At 35.0% G+C, this 20,801-nt stretch overlaps 4 protein-coding genes and 1 pseudogene across 6 annotated transcripts; 2 read left to right on the top strand and 3 right to left on the bottom strand.

Annotated features, from left to right (window-relative positions):
• Positions 1 to 371: 371 nt before the first annotated feature.
• On the bottom strand, positions 372 to 1,738 carry LOC123196858 (annotated as a pseudogene).
• A 4,251-nt stretch (positions 1,739 to 5,989) lies between these two features.
• On the top strand, positions 5,990 to 10,421 carry LOC123196351 (ankyrin repeat domain-containing protein 50-like). The gene is made up of 4 exons (XM_044610350.1): positions 5,990 to 6,447; positions 7,720 to 7,995; positions 8,204 to 8,341; positions 8,701 to 10,421. Exons 1-4 carry the CDS (start codon positions 6,142 to 6,144, stop codon positions 10,231 to 10,233), a joined length of 2,253 nt encoding a protein of 750 aa, XP_044466285.1. The 5' UTR covers positions 5,990 to 6,141; the 3' UTR covers positions 10,234 to 10,421.
• A 72-nt stretch (positions 10,422 to 10,493) lies between these two features.
• Positions 10,494 to 13,530, bottom strand: LOC123196353 (ribosome-recycling factor). Its single transcript, XM_044610352.1, has 8 exons — positions 13,213 to 13,530; positions 12,462 to 12,605; positions 12,253 to 12,368; positions 11,906 to 11,997; positions 11,701 to 11,722; positions 11,524 to 11,592; positions 10,902 to 10,970; positions 10,494 to 10,821 (listed from the first exon to the last, which is right to left on the bottom strand). Exons 1-8 carry the CDS (start codon positions 13,424 to 13,426, stop codon positions 10,741 to 10,743), a joined length of 807 nt encoding a protein of 268 aa, XP_044466287.1. The 5' UTR covers positions 13,427 to 13,530; the 3' UTR covers positions 10,494 to 10,740.
• A 2,117-nt stretch (positions 13,531 to 15,647) lies between these two features.
• On the top strand, positions 15,648 to 17,025 carry LOC123196355 (mitochondrial pyruvate carrier 1-like). Of its 3 annotated transcripts, none has more exons than XM_044610356.1 (5): positions 15,648 to 15,806; positions 15,975 to 16,094; positions 16,177 to 16,231; positions 16,329 to 16,464; positions 16,802 to 17,025. In XM_044610356.1, exons 2-5 carry the CDS (start codon positions 16,002 to 16,004, stop codon positions 16,845 to 16,847), a joined length of 330 nt encoding a protein of 109 aa, XP_044466291.1. In that variant the 5' UTR covers positions 15,648 to 15,806; positions 15,975 to 16,001; the 3' UTR covers positions 16,848 to 17,025. The 3 variants fall into 3 exon arrangements, with proteins under 3 accessions (XP_044466291.1, XP_044466290.1, XP_044466289.1); XM_044610355.1 differs by having other exon boundaries at positions 15,648 to 15,825; positions 15,983 to 16,094; XM_044610354.1 differs by having other exon boundaries at positions 15,650 to 15,825.
• Positions 17,026 to 18,430: 1,405 nt separating this feature from the next.
• Positions 18,431 to 20,709, bottom strand: LOC123196354 (phosducin-like protein 3). Its single transcript, XM_044610353.1, has 4 exons — positions 20,333 to 20,709; positions 19,875 to 20,018; positions 19,577 to 19,782; positions 18,431 to 18,720 (listed from the first exon to the last, which is right to left on the bottom strand). Exons 1-4 carry the CDS (start codon positions 20,578 to 20,580, stop codon positions 18,560 to 18,562), a joined length of 759 nt encoding a protein of 252 aa, XP_044466288.1. The 5' UTR covers positions 20,581 to 20,709; the 3' UTR covers positions 18,431 to 18,559.
• Between the last annotated feature and the right edge of the window lie 92 nt (positions 20,710 to 20,801).

Here is a 20,801-nt window from a genome sequence, read left to right as displayed (position 1 = left end):
ACAGATTTTTTAGTAGAAAAGTTTGTCCAAAATGGTGAGAAATTGACTGCAATCCCTTCATCGGTTTGGTTAAACAACTATGTGAACATCATTTGGCAATATAATGCGATGCATCAATAATGTAGACCAGATATTTTAATGAATAAATCTATTATTCAATCACAAAAATAACAGTTCATGTGTACAAAAACACATTGTTGAAACTTGAAAGAATAGTATAAGATGAGTTATCAATTTTTCTATCAACTCATTTTTCTAGTCATCTTCACAAAACAAAAACTACAATAAGCCATGCTTACATCATGTCGGTTACAGTCAAAAGGCCAAATAACACAAGACAAACTTATGAAAAAATAAAAGAGAAAGATATTAGCTATCAATCCAACAATTGCTTGACCTTAATAATGTTAGACCATGCCAGTTGCTCACATTCTATAAAAAATTCATGGCTAGCTTCATCTGAGTCTAGTTCTACAATCCAGTGACCAAATCTCAAGAATGCAGAGAATTCTTGTATGCCTCCATCACTTCAGGGTACTGATCCATATAACAGGTCAAATACTTTTCCTCAAAGTCCTTTTTACTCATGTTTAAATACCAGACTACATCTATATCCTTCTTTGAAAGCTTTTTTGATAATAAAACTTTGAGAACTGAGAATCTTGGAATGATTCTCCTCTCCAGACTAAACAACAACAAGTTAGGACATCTAACAACGTCTGATGACTTCATACCCATCTTTTTCACAAAGAAATCCATAAATAACCTAATCTTCTTCAATGAGACAAGCATTACTATCGGCTGCCTTTTGAATGCCAAAACGAAATCACTTTCGGACCAACCATAGCTCATCAGAGTCTCCTTTTTACTTTCCCAGGTTGCTTTGCCCAGGATCGACATTGATCTAACACCCATAATAAAGGACCTAGTAGTCGGTTCAAAACCCATTTCCTTTATGGCATGAACAACATTTTCAAACATATCAGGTCTCAAAACAAGCGATTGCGGTGCAAAATAATCAGTCTCACAATATGAGGTTCAGGCACACCATGCACCCTTAGAGCATTCATATTTGGCACCATCAACTTCTGAAAATTGCTACTAATGATACGGGTGGATTGCTTCAAAGCAGCAATAAGATTCTCATTGGTTTTGAGAAAGCCTAAAAGGAAATCAAAGGTGGGTATTATATGGTTCTTTAAACTAGACATCAAAATCATTTTATTTGAACAAAGAAACGTAACCAAGGCAGGTCCTCTAATTCCCACAGATTCAAAATACTCAATCTTAGGTTTAATAATCTTGTCCGCATCAGCCGACAGAATAGATGGGTTCTTAGAAACTAAAATAGTGATGTGGGATGTATCAAAGCCATGAGCCCTTAACAATAGAAGAACTGAGTTTGGTTTCTCAGAGTTTTTTATGTCAACTAGCTTAGAAGCTTTGATAGCTTTTTCTAAAGACAACCCACATGCGTTTGTAAGGTAAGAGACTGTTAAAGACTGTTGATCTCCGGTGGTATCTACGATTGCCTTTACAGACTGCAGTGTCTGAAGATACCGGACATTAAAATGGATATTGAAGTCTATGGTTCTGTACCGAAACATTAAGGCTTTGTACATGAAACGAAACATTGCTAATTTTCCAAAGAATTTGGAAGATGGTTTTTGGTAATAGAACAAACTCACCCAGATGGGAGAAAGTAAAATCGAAGCCCAATGGCCACCACAGTTCTCTAGCGCAGTATAACTGCAGTTGCACTGCAGCTTTACATCTCTTGTATACTATGTTGCTCTTTATGTTTTGGGCCATGATTCTGATATGGGCTGACGCCCATAGTAAGCGTAAGACATAGACCTTATAAGACAATTGCTGAGTGTACCGGAACAATGTCTAAATACACTCGCTGCTCTTCAATACTAGTGCTTCATGAACAAACAGCAATAGTCAAAGAAGGTGTTTGTTTATGAAGCAAAAACAGAAACAGAAGATATAAATTATAACGGCTGGACTAAAGAAGAAAGATATTTTGCATATATGGGTGTATTTAGCAACTATCCAGTGGACATTCCAAAATGGAGATATGGAAGTTAGGATTGAATTTAATCCAAACCGAGTCTAAATAAAAATCAAATCAAGATTGGTTTGAACATAAAAGAATCAACTAAAGTTTGATGAGTAAAAATTTTTTTAGTTCAAACTTGATTTGATTTGTAAAATTGATATTTAAATTTGACTTAAAAGCAACTTGAATATTTAAGTCATAATAAATTTAACACATTATAAAAACAAACTCGAATTCAATTCATTTAATCCAAGCTACAAGTTGCCTCCAAACTAGCTCCGATTCACATCAACCCTGATAGAATTGAACATTTTCTGCTTTAATGAAAGAGAAGAATCTAAAACTCAAAGCAACTTGAATTTTTATTCTTTCTCTAAATTTGAATCTTACACTTATCCAATAATATAACTCCGTGTGACAATCAACAATGAAGTGTACTGCATTTTAAAATCATATCCTAATTCTCAGTAATGTTTTAAATAATTTAACTTTATAATAATTTTTTATTTGTTGATAAAATATGACTCAAACAAAAATTGCCATTAAATTAAAATGGGGTGCTAATCAAATAGATGAACTTCAAATATATCTTGATTTATTCTTCTTTTTTGTGACCTTCAACAGTAAAAGTAAAACGTAATATTTCATGTAAGGCTATTTGAGATGAAATCATGTTTTTTCTTTTTTTGTCAATAAAACAATATGTGTACAGTTTTGAGTACAATTACTAAATTACATAATTATACGTCATATAAATATTTAATTATATAATGAAAACTATGTGTATGTAACATTACTCTTTTTGTGGGTACATCCCGAATTCTCATGCTTGATATTCTTTTTCCTTTCACTTCCATTCCAATACAAAGAGTACATTCAACATTATCAAGGAAATGAATGCTGAATCAAGACCCAAGCTCCTCTATGTTTGGCTTTATCCAGCTTCAAACAAAGCCTTGCAGAACCTTTAGTAGATGATTAGAAGAAAAAAAGTTTCCATTTTTAGCTTTAAGAGACAATGCTATAAATACTGTCTTGACTTTAAATCATATCAAGATATTAACTGTTACCAAACGCTGCATTAAAATTAAACCTCTAATTCATTAGTAATAATCAGCAATTAATTAGGTTTCCATTTTGTCTCTTTTCTTCATCTGGAGAAGCTATATCTTCTAAGGTAAGGAGAAACGATGCTCTCCTCTCCATATTTTGCTTAAAGTTTTGGGACTTTGAGACTGAAGCAACTTGATGTAATGGAATGCAGGTTTGTTGAAGTTTCAAAGACAAATCTCTTTTCATAAAATTTTGCACATAAATAAAATACATAAACTTATGTATAAACAATAATATATTATTAATTAATAAAAAAAATTAATTTTGAGATAATTGACAAAACCATGAATGGACAGATTCTTTATTATAGAGTTAGATTCAAACTAAATTGAATTCGAGTTCACATCGATTTACATAAAATTGAGCTTAAACTTGACTCATTTCAAAATTATTGAGCTCGAATTAAGTTTTTAATTTAGTTCATTACTAAAATAATATCATTTTAATATATATTAATAAAACGGCGTTGTTTTATATAAAATTTTTTTAACTTGTGAGTTCAATAAATTGAATGTCTTAAAATTTGAGTTAAAAAATATTAAACTTTCAAACTTAAGCTCGAATATACTTGAATTAAGCGTATTTCAAATTTACTCGAATTTAAATTTAAATAAATTGGATTTGAATATTACCCCACTACAGTGTGGTTATTGTGGAAGACAATTGCAATGAGGGCCAAGAAGACACTATTGGGGTCCAAAATTTGATGTCGCTTTTGAGATTTCTATGACAATGTGAAGTTTAATTAAGAAGATTTGTAATTGAAGCAATGTTTTCAATGCAAAGTGGGTACTCTGATAATGTAATCATCATTAATTAAGCTTTAATCAGAATTATAATCATCCAGATGTCGCTAATAATTATCTAAGTGTAAATTCAGAAAATTATGATTGCCTGTCGTGTGCTTTCAAAGTTGGATCTGATGACCATAAGTATTTTGGCCTTTTCATTTGGAGGGGCGTTGCCTGTTTTAAATAAAATAAAATTTTATAATTTTTCAAGATTAATATGAAATTCATATCAGGCCGTTCGTTAATGTCGATGTCAACGCCGGAAAACATTACACGTGGGTGGATTGGGCATAAGGGCAAAACTATCCGATACCCTCGGAGAAACTGATGTGAGTCAAAAGAATTTTCATTAAATTAGAGACAGAGCCTTTCCCCTCACGTGCAAGGCCATGCCGCATTTCCTTGCGTAAAATTCTAGATCAACACTCGACAGGCCATGCATGCGGCTGTGCTGTGCTGTGCCCGCAACACAACAAATACTTCACGTTTTACCACAACAAAACCAAAATATATTTATATTTCATTCCAATTAATTTAAGATCAACGGCCCACAAGTCTCGATTAATTTAATTCTCTGTAAAATTTTGGGCTTCTTCTGGGACATGATTGTCCTGCGGGTGGGCTGTCAAAATGACAAATAAGTTTGGTAATTCAATCATGGACTGCCACGTGGAGGATGTCCACTCCGAACTGAAGTATACCACTTTCATGTAATTCCATTGGAGAGGAATACTAAAAGAAGTCTGTTACATCCAGCTATTCCCTGATATCAGCATGTCAATGGGCCACGATTCCTATCAACGCCTCAAGATTCTCTTACCAATAATTAAGTACATAATCTTATCTATAAATTTTTTTTCCTAACTATCATATTCTAAATTTATTTATCGCATATTAAAATTTTTACCCTCAAATGGATCTTTTTATACAACTCTACTTCACCTTCCAGACATAAACATTTATATTATAAAAATAACGTAAAATTTAAATTATTCTTATCTTTAATTTTGGGTAAACATAGGATTAATATGCTCACAAGATGTGACAAAAATATAAAAAAATTTTATAGTTAAACAATGGCAAGGTTATAGTTCATACATAAATAGTAACCACTAACAATAGTTGGTCAAAGGAAAGATGATTTCATAATTCTTTTCAGTTTATAGTAAAAATGTTTAAACATTTATGTGCAATAATTTTGTACATAAATTTGATTTTTTGGACAAAAATTTTAATATCCCTTTATTTACTTGGTCAAATTATATAAATTGACCTGATCAATTAATGAAATTTTACATGTCATGATCTATATTAGGATGAAAGTGGTTAAATATTGGTTGATGAAAATAACATGTAAGTTGGTTAAAATTGAAATTAATCAACAACCAAATCCCATCACTATCTTTGGTGTAATAATTCTTCTCTGCCACCATCCTCCAGTTTTGGAGATAAAAAAAATACAAGCATGGATTATGGGGAGATATTGATTTGATAAATTACTTTACTTGGCATTAGCTACAGCACAACGAGACCATCATGGGATATGGCCTAATGGGCTAAATGACAAAGGCTATATAGAATACAGTATGGTCGATAAATTAAAAAGAAACATATTGGTACATTAAAATCTTAAATATATAATTTTTATATATATTCAGTTTTCTGGGGAGTCTGGAGTTTCAGATGGAAAGTTACTAATTTCATTTTAAAAAAACAAGTTTTATTAACAAATTTACCATATAGGCGGAAGAATAAAAATTGTAAACTCAAGGGTGGAGAAGTGTTATTTCAGCAAAGTTTTGGTGCGAGTTACATTCGGTGTCGTTTTAATCGTTTTAATTACGGATACTCACAGCAAAATCTGGTCCCGCATTTTTAAATGATACTGAGCATTCAGTGTAACAAGCAATAATTAATTCGATTCAATGAGTTATGGTTTTTAACCGAGGTTAAGACTTGAGTTAAAATACTAACCCAATAAATGCAAGCCTTCCTCTCTCTTTCCTGGCGCTCTCTTCTTTCAAGTTTCTCCTCTCTCGAGCTTCGTGTCTCCGCACATAAACTCAAAATCAAAATCAAATCCAACTTAAAATATTCACCTGAAGTAGCTTCTTCATTACTTCAGTAAGCTACATACACTGAAGCCTCTGAGTACTTCTCACTGACGACACAATGCCGGTGTTTTCAGTCTCCGTTAAGCAGGTGGTGCCGGTGGACTACGAGACTGAGGTTTCTCAGAGACTTCTGGAAGCCACGCTTTCCGGTGATGTGCTATCTGCAACGGAGTGCATCGCCGATCCGTACGTGGATGTTAACTTTATCGGCGCCGTTTGCTTGAAGACGAGGAAGACGGAGTTGTTGCTGCGTGAGGAATCGGCGAGCGAAGTTCGCCTTGAGTTTGAGGAGTTTAAAACTGACGTTACAGCTCTGTTCTTAGCTGCTCATAATGGAAATGTTTCTCTAGTGAAGAAGCTACTGGTATATGATCAGATCATTGGCTAACGAATTCATATTTGAACTACTGTTTTATTTGCATCGTCATTTTGTACTGTTCTTCCACCGTTTTTGTGATACACTTTTTTAAATTTTTAAAATTTTTTTGACCGTTTTGAAAGTGAGTCTTAAGTTTTGTCTATCAAAAGATGTAGATCACTGCTAAAGCAAACACAGAATTGAACATTTTCATTCACGTTCGTTGTTTTTCAAGTGAATTTCATATATTTTCGTGCTTCAAGGATTATTTGGATTTCGTTAGGGGTCTTCTGTTGATATTTCATTGAACTTTATTTTTTGTTTGTACATTTAGTAATTTATGAAATTTGTATTTGAACACTGTTGATAAGATCACTGCTGTAGAAGACTTGAAGTTGAGACTCCAAACTCTAGTTATCACATTGTTGATTTAAGTGAAACTAAAAACTTTTAAACTGTATTGTTTTTTCTGTTGTGAAATTTATAACGAGACAGTAGAATTTGAGGGAATTTTTTTTTCCCTCTAGCTTTATTGTTGGGGTTTGCTGATCCCATGATGCTTTCGCACTTATCAATCTTTGGCTTTCAAGATTGGGCAAGCCAAGGCTGCATGCTATGTTCCGTTCCGCGGGAATTAACTTAGAAAGCAAAGTTCATTTTCCCTTTTGTATTTTTTAGATATTCATTGTCTTCTTAACTTTAATGCTTTTTCCTTGTTCCGGTCCCATATCTGATTTGCATTCATTGAACAAGAATAAACAATTTTTTGGTTCCCATGTGAGAGATTGGATACATAGTAGATAGGAATCCCTTTCATAGTCTTTATGAGTGGTATCTGTTATCAGGCGATAGATTTAAAGCATAAGGTTTTTTTATATATTGTATTTAATGGTGTATATTGTATTCAAAAGGCCCATGCTGAGTTGTCTGATCGGTCAGACTCTGAAGTACATGACAGTACACATACATGTATCATGATGCATCCCGTTCATCATTATAGTTAATGAACCTTCATTTTCAGTTTCATGAAAGTTCCATGCTTCTTTGTCCACTACAACAATTTTTGTCCGTGTGTGGCCATGAATATCTGTTCTCGGTGAATAAACCAAGATACTACGGTAGTAGTTTTTTTTTTAATAGTTAACTTTATTAATAATTTGAGCAAAAAAGAACGGGTGATTTTTTTTTTTAATGAAGTCGAGAATAATGGCGTCTTCTGGTGTCTTTAAAGTTTAAACCATCTTTACAATGTACTAAAGGTTGGATATGAAATGATAGAGTGCTGGAGCTGATGTGAACCAGAAGCTCTTCAGGGGGTTCGCAACGACGGTAGCAGTGAGGGAGGGCCATCTTGAGATTCTGGAGATCTTGCTCAAAGCTGGGGCTTCTCAGCCTGCTTGTGAAGAGGCCTTGTTAGAAGCAAGCTGCCAGGGTCGGGCAAAGCTTTCAGAGCTGCTCATGGGCTCTGATTTGATTCGGCCCCACGTTGCTGTGCATGCTCTTGTCATGGCATGCTGCAGGGGATTTGTCGATGTGGTGGTCACCATCATGAAGGTAAATCATCATACTTGCTAAATAATGTAGGTTGTCTGGTAGCAACTTTTAGAGGAGTCTAGAGGCTACCTGTAAAATAAAATTTGGAACTTCATTGTTCTGTTGTTATGTATTTCTCACCACGTCTTCCAGGAATTTTAGTTAATTCCCTAAATCTGTTGTCACGTGATTACTTTTTTGCTTATGCCATACTTGTCCGTAATGGCAGTGTGGAGTTGATGTGAATGCAACTGATCGATTTCTGCTACAGTCATTTAAGCCTTCTCTTCACACAAATGTAGACTGTACTCCACTTGTCGTTGCTGTTGTTAGTAGGCAGGTCTCTGTTGTCCGTTTATTACTACAGGTGAGCTTCCATTTTTCTACTTTCAGTATCGATTTCATAAGAATATGGATCACAATAATGCCCAAAGTTTGTAGGAGCCTGTTTGTGGGTCACTATTTGTCACTCTAATGGCCAATGGATGGGTCTCCTGTATGAAATGTGATTATTTAACAACTGTGCACAGGTGGATCTGTACCTTTGAGTACTGATTTCTATTGAGCAATAGTTCTCAGATTCCTTTCATTTATAATTGGTTCAACTAACTAAATTTAAGATAGGAAACTTTTTTTCACTTTTGCCAATAATTGTTTCTTATATCGTTTCTATTCATTTTTTTCTCATATGACTGATAACCCTCTTTTGATTCCAAAATGAAACAGGCTGGTGCACAAACAGATATTAAAGTAAGACTTGGAGCATGGTCATGGGACACCACTACTGGTGAAGAATATCGAGTTGGTGCTGGATTAGCTGAACCCTATGCGATCACCTGGTGTGCAGTAGAGTATTTTGAAGTTAGTGGTTCCATCTTACGCATGCTACTGCAATATATCTCCCCTGATAGTCCTCACTATGGAAGAACCCTACTTCACCATGCAATCCTATGTGACAATGCAGGGGCAGTCAATGTCCTGCTGAGCTGTGGTATCAATATAGAATGCCCTATAATAACAACCCCAGAAACTGAGTTCCGTCCTATACACATTGCTGCACGTTTTGGCTCATCCACCATTCTTCAATCCCTGATTGATTTTGGTTGTGATGTGAACTCTAAGACAAAATCTGGTGACACAGCTCTTATGATCTGTGCAAAACACAAGCAAGAAGAGTGTCTTAAGGTTTTGGCCAAGGCTGGTGCTGATTTTGGGTTAGTCAATGTTGCTGGTCAGTCCACAAGTTCAATTGCTGAGTCAAACCGGTGGTCCCTTGGTTTTCAACAAGTGGTAATAGATCTAATTAAAGCTGGGAAAATTCTAAAATCAAGCAATACATCAGTCTTCTCTCCCCTGTTGTTTGTAGCCCAATCTGGTGATACTGATGCCCTAAAAGCTCTCTTTCAATGGGGAGAGGTTAATCTTGATTATCAGGATGATAATGGATTTTCTGCTGTCATGGTTGCTACCTTGAATGGTCATGTTGAAGTCTTTCGTCTATTGGTATTTGCTGGGGCTGATGTTAAGCTACTCAACAAATCTGGAAAAACTGCAATTATGCTTTCTGAGTTGAACCAGAACCGCGACCTTTTTGAGAAGGTGATGCTTGAATTTGAACTTGCAAAGGGTAACCGGTTTGCTGGGGGGTTCTATGCTTTACATTGTGCAGCACGTCGTGGGGACTTGAATGCAGTCAGGTTGTTGACGAGTAGGGGTTATGATGTTAATGTCCCTGATGGTAATGGCTATACTCCACTCATGTTAGCAGCAAAAGAAGGCCATGGACCTATGTGTGAACTGTTGATTAGAAGTGGAGCCATTTGTGATATTAAGAATGCTAAAGGTGAAACAGCTCTCTCTCTTGCACGAAAGATTACCAGTTCAAAAAATGATGCAGAACGAGTGATTTTAGATGAGCTTGCTCTCAAGACAGTGTTAAGTGGTGCCCAGGTACTTAAACACACCAAGGGAGGCAAAGGAACCCCACATAGTAAAGATATAAGAATGTTGGCGTCAGGAGAACTACGGTGGGGAAATTCCAGGCGTAAAAATGTGATATGCCAATCAGCAGAATTGGGGCCAAGCCCGTTGTTTAGGAGGAATAGGCAGCATAAAGGTGATGCTGAACCAGGAGTGTTTCGAGTAGTGACCACCAAGAATAAGGAGGTGCATTTTGTGTGCAAGGGTGGGTTGGAAATTGCTGAGCTGTGGGCGAGGGGAATAATGCTTGTGAAGAGGGACGTCGGTTGTGGTAAATAGAGAAAATGTGTCTGCGTTAGCGATGTATAGAAGTTTGGAGTACTTCGCCTTGAAGTACCAGGAACTGCTAGTTTGTCGTTGTAGAAGTGTTGAACCCTGTAGTTGTAAATCTCTCTCTCTCTCTGTCTAAAGACTATAATTAATAGTAGATTAATATCCACATGAAATAAGATCCTTAAAAAGCTCAACATCTTAGCTCAGAACGTCTAACTCATTGAAATACCAAAATTAGGTCTCCTCCTCATCTTCATGGCTACTACTTTAAAAACTCACAATCAAAACTTCAATCTATTATTTGTGAATAGTAAATACAACTGAAAACATATAATGATTTTCAGAATATATGACATGCCTCATTTCTGTCATGAATTGAAGGGCTATATTTGTCAAATCTACATAATAGTTCCAGAATAGTGTGATCAACTAAGGGGCTTCTAAATTCTAATTGAATTTCAGGTGTCAATAAATTTGGAAGATATTAAATGATATCGGTATGACATTGCATACTCAGCCTTGCACGATTTCCTTCTCTTTTGCCTTGCACATGTCTTCCGCTGATTTGACAAACTTCTTAGTTAACTCATCTACCTGGAAAAGGGAGAAGAAACGTGAAGTATAGGCACAAAACATTCTTTTTTAATTTACTCACAATTAGCTAAGAGACAGACCTCTTTCTCCAGTCTCTTTGCTTCATCTTTGGGAAAACTTGAACCAGCTTTCTTCATTGTATCCAGTGCCTGTAAAACCAAGAATATCAGCTTTGAAACTTGGGGCATTCCTAGTACAGCATTATGTAAGAACAATGGTAATCTCTGAACAGGAACCATGGCCGACAAATTCATTTTGTTATATTGTTTTCCATAACAAACCTCGAATGAGAGGTTAAAATAAATTTCTACTAAAAGCATAACCAATAGCTTATTATAAGAAACAAACTGGAATAGGTCATTTTTCAAAATGATATAAACTAGCAACTGAAGCAATATTATCATGAATCTGATGATATTACCTAAGTTGTAGACAGTGGAAGAGTGACAATAAATTAATAAATAACATGTCATAACGTGCTAGATTTTCCAACATTACATGAGAAGCAACAAAACGATAGTAAGGACTATTAAATCGGGGGGATGCCCTCCACCTGGCTAAGCACCATAATCAGACACATTCAAACAGGAAAAAAAATCCCTTATAAAGGTCTCATGACTTCATCACTCTAGATGATAACTTCCAGAAAGCCAATATTTTTAAGCTATCATAAAAAATCTTGATAATCTGTTATCATCATACCTTCTGCCGAGCTCTTCTTATACTCTGTTTAACATCTTCACAAGTTTTTGTTACCAACTTACACATAGCCTGGTACAGATATTAAACATCAGGATAATGTAGCAGTTACATGGTACGAATGCAGAAGAGAATTATTATAATAACAATGATGTCAAGAGTCCGTTGATACATGCATACCTGTATGTGCTCTTTGGTTAATCTGATCAACACATGCCACAAAAGAAGAAAAAAAACAGTCATGCAATGAGGGAATTTAACATTTTTAAGGAACTCTTGAGACTTTACAAAATGAAGTAGCAGATAGCTTCCTCTTGCATGCAATTTATTTTATAGGAAGCTTAAAATTAATTGAAAAACAACTTTAAATAGAGCAGTAGCTTACGGTGGAATAGCTGCAATCAACCGCTCCCCATCCACTTTAGGATTCAACCCTAGTGGAGATGAAACAATGGCTTTCTCTAACTCTTTTACAGTCTGCAAGAAACAATCACTCTGTCATGGAAATGATCTAATTGGCCTGGAAAAACAAGAGGCTCCTTTTGCACGTGAATAAGAAAAATCAATTTATCTCAGTGATCTTTTTCCAAGTTCAACAATTGAATTTGGAGAAGTTGCATAAATTCTAAGCTTGTTAAGATAAATCATTTAGGATATACATAAAAATGAAACAATTGCTAATGAAGGGAAACAGAAGCACCAAAATAAATCAGAGCTTGTTTAGATAATTACATTTGGATCATAAGGATTTATCGATAAGGTTTTAGAATCTAAGACTGAAACGACAGCTAAATGGTTCAAGGGCATCTTCACGCCACCAGTTTCTACAATGATGTGATCAAGCATTCCTGAAAACAAATTTCACAAATGTACACAGCCAAAATATCAGACCACTAAATAACAACCATTGAATCAAAATGAAATGTTCTTTCATAATGTACCTGGAGATGCCCTTCCTGTTCTTAGTTTGGTTAATTCTCGTGACAAAGCAATTATTGCTGCATCCATCTGTGAGACAGCAGCTTCTTTAATGGTAGGCCCAATATCCACAACTTCAACTGTACTCCCAGAAGCAGAATCATCCTCTAGAAACATAAACAACAAGTTCATGGACAAGCATTCAGAAACCACAATCTGGGGCACTACTGTCATGCATGCTACAATTCAACTAAAACTCAGAACTACCGTCATCTCAGAAACATATATCAGTGACACTGGTTTAGAGTTTATCATGAACTTTTGGTTAAGAGGATGAACTCACTAAAACTCACTCCAAATCTACTTGAGATCGGCTACAAGAATCTCTTCTTCACTTCACCACCCTAAACAGAGCCATATTTCTATTCTTAGATCAATTGACTTATCCATACCAAAGGATATGTCGCAGCTAAAATTAGTCATTAAACATAACTGACACATCAATCTTCCAACACAATTACAATTGAAATACATTATATAAAACATAAAAACACTATCTTTACAAATCATAATGGCATTCACAATTATATAAATACTAGATTCTGCTTCCCAAAAAAATAATAATAATAATAATAAAACAGGCCTAAAATTCCAAATGTCAAAAACCACACCCATCAATCATCGAAAGCCATAAAATCACATTAAACACATCCAAATCTAAGAATAAAAATTCCATAAACAACACAAAAGTAAACAGAGAGATAAGATAAGTACTCGACTTTTTGGCTTTGGCAAAACCCCGGCGAGAATCTCGCAGAAACTCTAGAGAAGAAATAGTGGGGTCATTGCAATGGGTTCCAAAGACCCCAGAATTGCGAGAGCAGAGAAAGTGAGACAGGTTTCTGTAGGACTGAAGAGCAGAGGTTCCATTTCTAAGAAGTAAAATTGTGTTCCGATGAGAGATTGCTCTTCTCAGATACATAGCCATGCCTTCTTTCTCTTAATTGTTAGTATTACAATATAGTACAATTTATATATATTTCTATGGTCTCAAAGGAATCATGACTTCAACTTGTTCAAGCACAGTTGTTGTGTTCGGTAGGGTTTTAGCAGTTGTCTGTCTTTGCTAATCAACTGACCCACTAGGGTTTTTGTTCTGTTTAAGACAAAGCCTTTGGACTGTGTGTCCAGATGACCTGACAAGCGGCCCAAAACTTCTTATGGGTGAGCTCATGGTCCATTTTCCATTTTCAAACGTTCCAATTCAACGACTTTATAATAATTGATTGATATACATTTTATGATAATTTTCTCCAATTTGTAACATAATATAATTATGCAACACAATAATTAAACTATGATGGAAAAATATATCAGTGACATGTTACGAGTTACAAGTGTAATAAGTTATTATGCTAACTGAAAGAATTCTCTCTTATTATATCAGAATCATAATGATGTCTATCAAATCACATAACTTTACATTTTACTTAAACAATTATATATATAACTTTAGAATCTACTTATATAAATTCAAGATAATGAGTAGGTAAAGGGCAAGACATTTTTAGCAATTTTTTAGCACTCTAACATTGTAATATTGCTTCTTTTTTTCTTGTAAATATTATTAAAATATTATCACTAATATGAGCACAGGCCCTTGGTTTTTCCAATCGAATTGTATTAAAAATTGATTATCTCTTGATCTTTTCATGTCTTCTCATCTTTTTATATTAAATTTTATAACATTTTAATGTATTTTTTATTAATGTTAATTTTATTACTAACAAGTTAACGTTAAAAGGAAAACATTAATAACACTTTTCTTAATCTAAACAACTTTTCCAATGGCATACTATGGAAGAAGAAACTATTTCAATGGCTGCCACTAATCACACCAACGAAGGAAGCTCTGGTCATAACTCCCATCTCAAGGGCAACTTAACCCCACTGGTGTGAAGAATAACATAATCTAATGACACAGGAGCAATTACTTGTGATCCTAGAGTTGATAATACGGTTAGCTAGTTTAACAAGTGTAATTCAGACACTTAGCCAATGAATCAACAATCTTGTCTTGACAACACCTATTGGGGCACGAGCCTTCCACCAATAGTCAATCCAAGGTCGTGTGCTTTCCCTGTACAAAAACTCCACATATCCTTGAGACGGCAAGAAGCAACTCGCGAGGTTTGTCACACGCTTAAGTGATAATAACTGCTAACGTGTTTAAAATAAATCACGTCAAGGTAACATCGATAAACAGTATACAAACTTACATCACAACGGAGCCAACCAACAACATGTGTAGCACGATCCACACATCCAGGATGTCACCCGGACAACATGAAAATAATCATTCTTCACTATGGGAACACCGATAAAAGGGTTGTATTGTCACAGACACATGCCCTACGGGCTAAAAAAATGGAAGGGTCAACAATAAGCATCTCCTTAACAATTCTTTCTACCTCTGTTTTCTGAAAATGATAGACTCCTGATTCTCCCATTTAGTTTCAAAGTTTTATAAGATGTGAGACTCATAATTGAGTGTACGAAAAGTTCAACCTGACTTTTTTCCAGTATTGAAAGTTCAACCATGTTGGATTAGTGAGTAACAGGTTGCAGTTTTAGTTACAATTGTTAAAGCTAGGTAAATTAGCGGAAATATTCAACTGTTGACAAGAAGTTGTAGTCTTGTAGATTAGTTTTATATCATTTTTGTAAACATTAAAACTCTGTTTAATTGGAAGTATTTTTGGATTCTTCAATCTTCATTTTTGGCCATTTAAATAGAATTTCTTTTTCTTATTGTTCGTGTGTTTAATCGTCTATGCTGAGTAGCGCGCATCCAATATTTTTCTCACTCTGGAAAGAGTGAAACTGGAGACTACCCAGGTTAAAATTTATTGAAACAAAATGGAGGCAGTCTATATTTCAAGTCTAAGCAGTCCCTTCAGTGGTCTGTTATTCTGTTAGTTGCCTTCTGTTTTCAGAAAAAAAAAAAAAAGGCAAAAGGGGCTTTGATTGGTGGAAGCATAGTCTGCAACAACGATAAAAAAAGGGCAAAATATGATACTAAATTGATAATATGAACAAAGAAAATGGACAAAATGGAGCAGGCAAAACAGGTAGACGTCACTTTCACAGATTATACAAATTGAGTAAAACATAAATTTAGCCCAAATAATTGGAACGGTCTCTTTCAGGATAGGGTAGCAATCTTTCAAAGAAAGATGGGACTGGTAGATCTCTTCAAATTTCAAAAGAGACTTTCATAAGTTATTCAAAATGAGACGTCATTGCCCAGATGCTTACTGCTTCGGTACTCCTGGTTAGGAAATGCATCTTCTTTGAAGTTATTTTAGGTCTCTTTCTTGCATGACTGTAAGTGTTTCTGTATCTACTAGAAGTAAATTCATTCTGGGTTTCATATACAGCAGTTTCTTATATTTGATTTTTAAATATTTTCTGTGAAAAAAACTGTTTCTGGAATTGTGAAAATTTTTATATGAAAAACTGTTTATTGTTAGCAGTTGTACAGGATCCAATATAGCTTATAAATGGAAATTCTCAAGAACTTTTGGAAAAGTCCTATTGGTCCCAGAACAACTCACTTTTGGGGCCCTGTTTTTAACTGGAGTCTTCCTATTGCAGTAAGCATTCATCCTCAAATGCTATTTATTGTAGCTCTTTCTATGGCATAATTGATATAGCTGATATAATTGTTTCTCACAGGCATATGCAGACAGAAATAAACCACCTGAACAAATCTCTGGAAGGATGACAGGAGGTTTATTTTTCTGTTTGACAGAATCCTCGAGCAGTATATATTTTTTCTTCAAGACTCTTTTGTATGTTGGCTCTGAGTTGTAAAATTTTTGTTGCAGTTTTGTGTGTTTATTCTGCGTTGTTCATGAGGTTTGCCTGGATGATTCAACCTCGCAACTTACATCTTTTAGTATGTCATGTTGCCAATGAGACTGTGCAACTCTATCAATTATCACGATGGGCAAAGGCTCAAGGGTAAGCAACATGTAATAAATATTTGCTAAGTAACACTATTTGCACAAACAATGGACACAAACAAGCACAAACTTGAGTATAAACAATCAACATATGATTAGATATTATTTTATCTCTAATCCAAAATCCCTCGATTATAAGGTGATATCTCCTCTTTTATACTTATTATTTGATGAGAATTATTTCATAATGGTAAGAAAAGTATTTCAAAATACTCAAAAGAGCCCAAATTTAAAAAGAGAAGCCTTGTTTGTGTTTTGTGAGGCTTGGCCTATTCAATATTGATATCAGTCCTTGTTGACAGAAGGATTTTGATCAATGGCCCTGTAACCTGCAGGTTCTCACAGCAGAAGATAGAGGGACCTGAAAAGGCTGAGACATAGTGATCCAGATGATATGGGAGAATGTTTCCTTGCTTTACCTTTGTCTTTGTCAACTATTTTATAATAAAAATTTCTTCTGTAAAACAATAAAAACAATGGCTCTGTTATGTGTTTGATGAGGCAAATATTGTTAACAGTGGAATGTTCCAACAGTGGAAAAACAACTGAGGTTTGGTTACAGAAGCTTCAATAACTAATTAGTTAGTCCATGAAAGAGAACAAAGCAGATGAAGGCTTGGGCATTGCCTCACGCATCATATTTTCCCCACAAAGTACTTTGGCATAAATGTGGCTTCATTTAGTAAATCAATAATTAGATGGAGCAATAATATATTTGCCCATTACTGTGGATATCTTAAAAATTTCAAGAGAAATAAATTAAAGAGCTTACCATCGCAGTCTGGGCTTATAAATTTGTTGAGCTCTTAAATCTCATTAACTATTTTGAGCTTAGGTTCTGTTAAAGGTTCATATATAGCAGATTGAAGTTGTGTTGAAGCATCTGGTTTCTTGACATATTTTCTGTTGACATACTCCCAGGAACACATTTGTTAATTTTCTTTGTTACCTTCTTGATTTTTACTCTAAGTTTACTGTTTTAAATTGAGTCTATATATGCATGGGTTCAGCACCTAAGACCCTGGAAAGTCTTTAAGTTTATGCTGGAATTACTTGAATTGGTATTGAACATAAATGAGATTGTCTTGGTTTACCCTTTACTGTGGTATTTTCTTTTGAAAAAACTTGAGAAAATGATACATAATTTGCCTGCAATCTTCACATTATGCTTTATAAGTTAACTACAAACAGAATTACTTTCTGCATTAAAGCATGTGGTATACCTCTAAAATTACCCAGTTGATTTTTTGGTTCAATCATGAGTGTTTGTGTGCCTTTGTCAAGGTATATCCTGTGTTTAATCTTTTTCTTTTTGGGAAAAGTAATCATGTGAATTTCTATAAGCAACATGTGTCCATATTGATAAGGTACTTTTGCTCCAATATTTGGTTTAAGCAGAAGTTGGATGCAGGATAGAAATCGAAAACTTCGAATATTTTCTGTAAGTGAGCACCCCTTTGGTCACCGGCCTCTTGAACCATATGTAATGCCACCTCGAACAGTCAGAGAAATGCCCTCAAGCAAGACGATTCATGATTCAGTCTCAGGAAAAAGCTGAGCACCAACTGTAACAGGGTGCTAACAATACAAGAAAAGGCAAAAAGAAAGAAGTTGAAGCAATTGTGGCTGCGTTTAGGAGCATTGGTGCTTTTATTTGTTTCTTTAATAGGTAAAACACCCCGTTTCTGTAACCCCTCAGAAATTTGGGCATAGATTCATGCTTGGAATTGTTGCACAATGCCTCATATTTGTCGAAACCATACTCTTATGTCTGAGCATCCCCCACCTTTACTATTCAAAGTACCCTTTCAGAGCAATCATAATTGCGTTTCTGAAAGACGTTACCCATCGTTGAAGGCAAAATTCAGTTTAAGGTAAAAACACAATTTTATCTTTTCAAGTCTTAAAACCATGCTATAAACACTAAAACCACACATCAGAATTGCAAGTCTATGTTCAACTGATTATGAATGAACAAAGGATTTATCTTGCAGCTAAAAAAAACAAAATCCAGTACAAAATAAAAGCGTTCTTCAATCTGCAAACACAATATTTCTCTTCTCCTGGCTAATACAAACAAAATTACTGCAATTCTAATCACTTGATGAGCCATCGTCATCATCTTCATGCTCTGCCACAACTTTCTCTATAAAACTCCTTCTAACTCCGTCAATCACAGTTTTTCTTGATGGATCACTCCCATTCTGACCATCATTTAGAACAGGATCTGATTGACAGAGAACTAGTGCAACACCTGATTTAAGGGAGGATGAAAGGGAAGCAAACCAAATTAAATTTACTTCCAAGAAAAAGAATGTCATGAACAGAATAAGAGTTACAATGAAAAGGCCAGAAATTATAAAAGTTTATCATTTTTATTTGGAAAAAAATAAAATAAGAGTTCTGCAAAGATGATGAGATATAACTTTTAAGACATGGCAGAATCTGCTGCATGATGATATAAATTAATATCCGGGTTAAGAGACCTATAGCATACAGCAAATTTCGACAGGCAATGTATGAGGCTTGGATTAAGGGCAAGGGTCAAAACCCCATTTCTTTGAGAGGAAACTTACTCATCCAGTGCGCATTAAGTAGCAAAGTAAAAGTAGCTTACCAGCAATTCAAGATTTCAAAGTTAAGAGAGGCCTGGTGGTCATGAAAATATAAGATTGGGACAAATTTCAAACAAGTTGAGGAAAGAAAGTTTTAACATCCTTTTAAGCAAGAACTGTCGACTTAATTTAGGTCACAAATATTTTTTTGAAATTCAGTTTGCCATCTACAAGACATAAACGTTCACCTATGTGATTGAAGATTTTCTGATGCCAAAAATTAGTATCCACTTTGTAAAGAGAGATGACTATTAGAACTTAATAAATGTTAAAAAGTTACAAAAGGAAAAATGAGACAGAGCTTCTAAATGGCATAATTGAGATTTTGCATCTAGCTCAAGAATACTCACGAGATGGTTATCAAACAGAGGATACAGCTATTTCATATGACAAATGAAAAAACTGACATAGTTCAAGAAGAAGCAACAAAGTTCTTTGAGATAAAAAAATGCAGAATGAAGGAAAACCGTGAAGTGCAACTATATATATACATACCCTCCGGTGTGCATCTCCGGCCAAAACTATGCAAACCCACATAATTTGCTTTGACAGCACCATTGTTGTAAACCAATAGAGTAGGAAGGTTACGATCCGGGTAGTTAGGAATGCAATCTGTTGATATTATTTTAACAAATTTTGTTGCTGGGTATTTTCTCGCCAATTCTTCCAAGCATTGCATCAACAGCCCACACTCAGGAAATCTATCAGTAAAGGGAAAATATGTAAGCGTTGGATCAACATTGGTTTTGGCAACACAAAACAAAAGTAAAAGTCTCCCTTAATATTTCAATACCCTTCCTTGTAGAGGATCACAACAACCCAAACATCTGGGGGAGCTTGAGAAACCTCTCGTACGAAATCTGATCCTGAAATTGGCATTACTGATCCAAACCTCGAAAGCTTAGCTGCTTCTCTCATCTCAGCTAATCTCTTTTTCCTATCAATAGAGGTATTTCAACATGAGCAAAAACCCAACTATATTACTAAACACTAAAAAAATTCTCTACCAGCAAAATAATCAATCCAAAACAATAGGCTGCTTAAGAAGTTGAACTTCATTCTAACCTCCCAAAAATAACAATCAGAGAAGAAATTTGAGTTTCTTAGAAATCTTAAACAACTGAAATTAAAAAAAAAAAAAGTCATTAACTTTCATTCAAGAATATATATTTCTAGCCAAAACAACGCTTTTGAAACAAGATAAATATTATACATATAGTATTACAACAGATCCCAGATAAAGAAAGGAACCTGTATTCTTCAAGGAAGCGGTCATCATCAAGATCGGGATCGTCCTCCAACTCTTCAAGCTCTTCTTCAGTTTTCTGGTCGACCCATGACTTGTCCTTGGGGAGTGAATCTTGGTCAGGTGCCGGTTCGAAAGGAGGTGGCTTGAAGGCGGGTGCCTTAGGTGGTAAATTTCCAAGCTTTCTTTGAATATCGTCCCACTGTGTCGACGCTCCTTCCACGTCTTTGTATACAAAATGATAATCTCCCATCGTTCAAATAGAGTAATTTGCTTGCTCAGCTTCTTCAATGGCGTCCTTTGAGATGTAGAGAAATGTACACGTCACTTTTTCCGGGTTCTGGCTCTAGAGGAATCCCACCACAGCTACTATTGTTATTATTATTTTTCTTTTTTATTTATTTATTAACAATTATACAAGCCCAATCATAAAATGAAAGCCCAATTGTTGTTATGTCAGCCCAAAAAGGAATG

This window comes from Mangifera indica, chromosome 14 (assembly GCF_011075055.1).
Source record: "Mangifera indica cultivar Alphonso chromosome 14, CATAS_Mindica_2.1, whole genome shotgun sequence".
Taxonomy (NCBI): domain Eukaryota; kingdom Viridiplantae; phylum Streptophyta; class Magnoliopsida; order Sapindales; family Anacardiaceae; genus Mangifera; species Mangifera indica.
The sequence above is the reverse complement of the archived record's forward strand: the minus strand, read 5'-3'. Positions and strand labels throughout refer to the sequence as shown.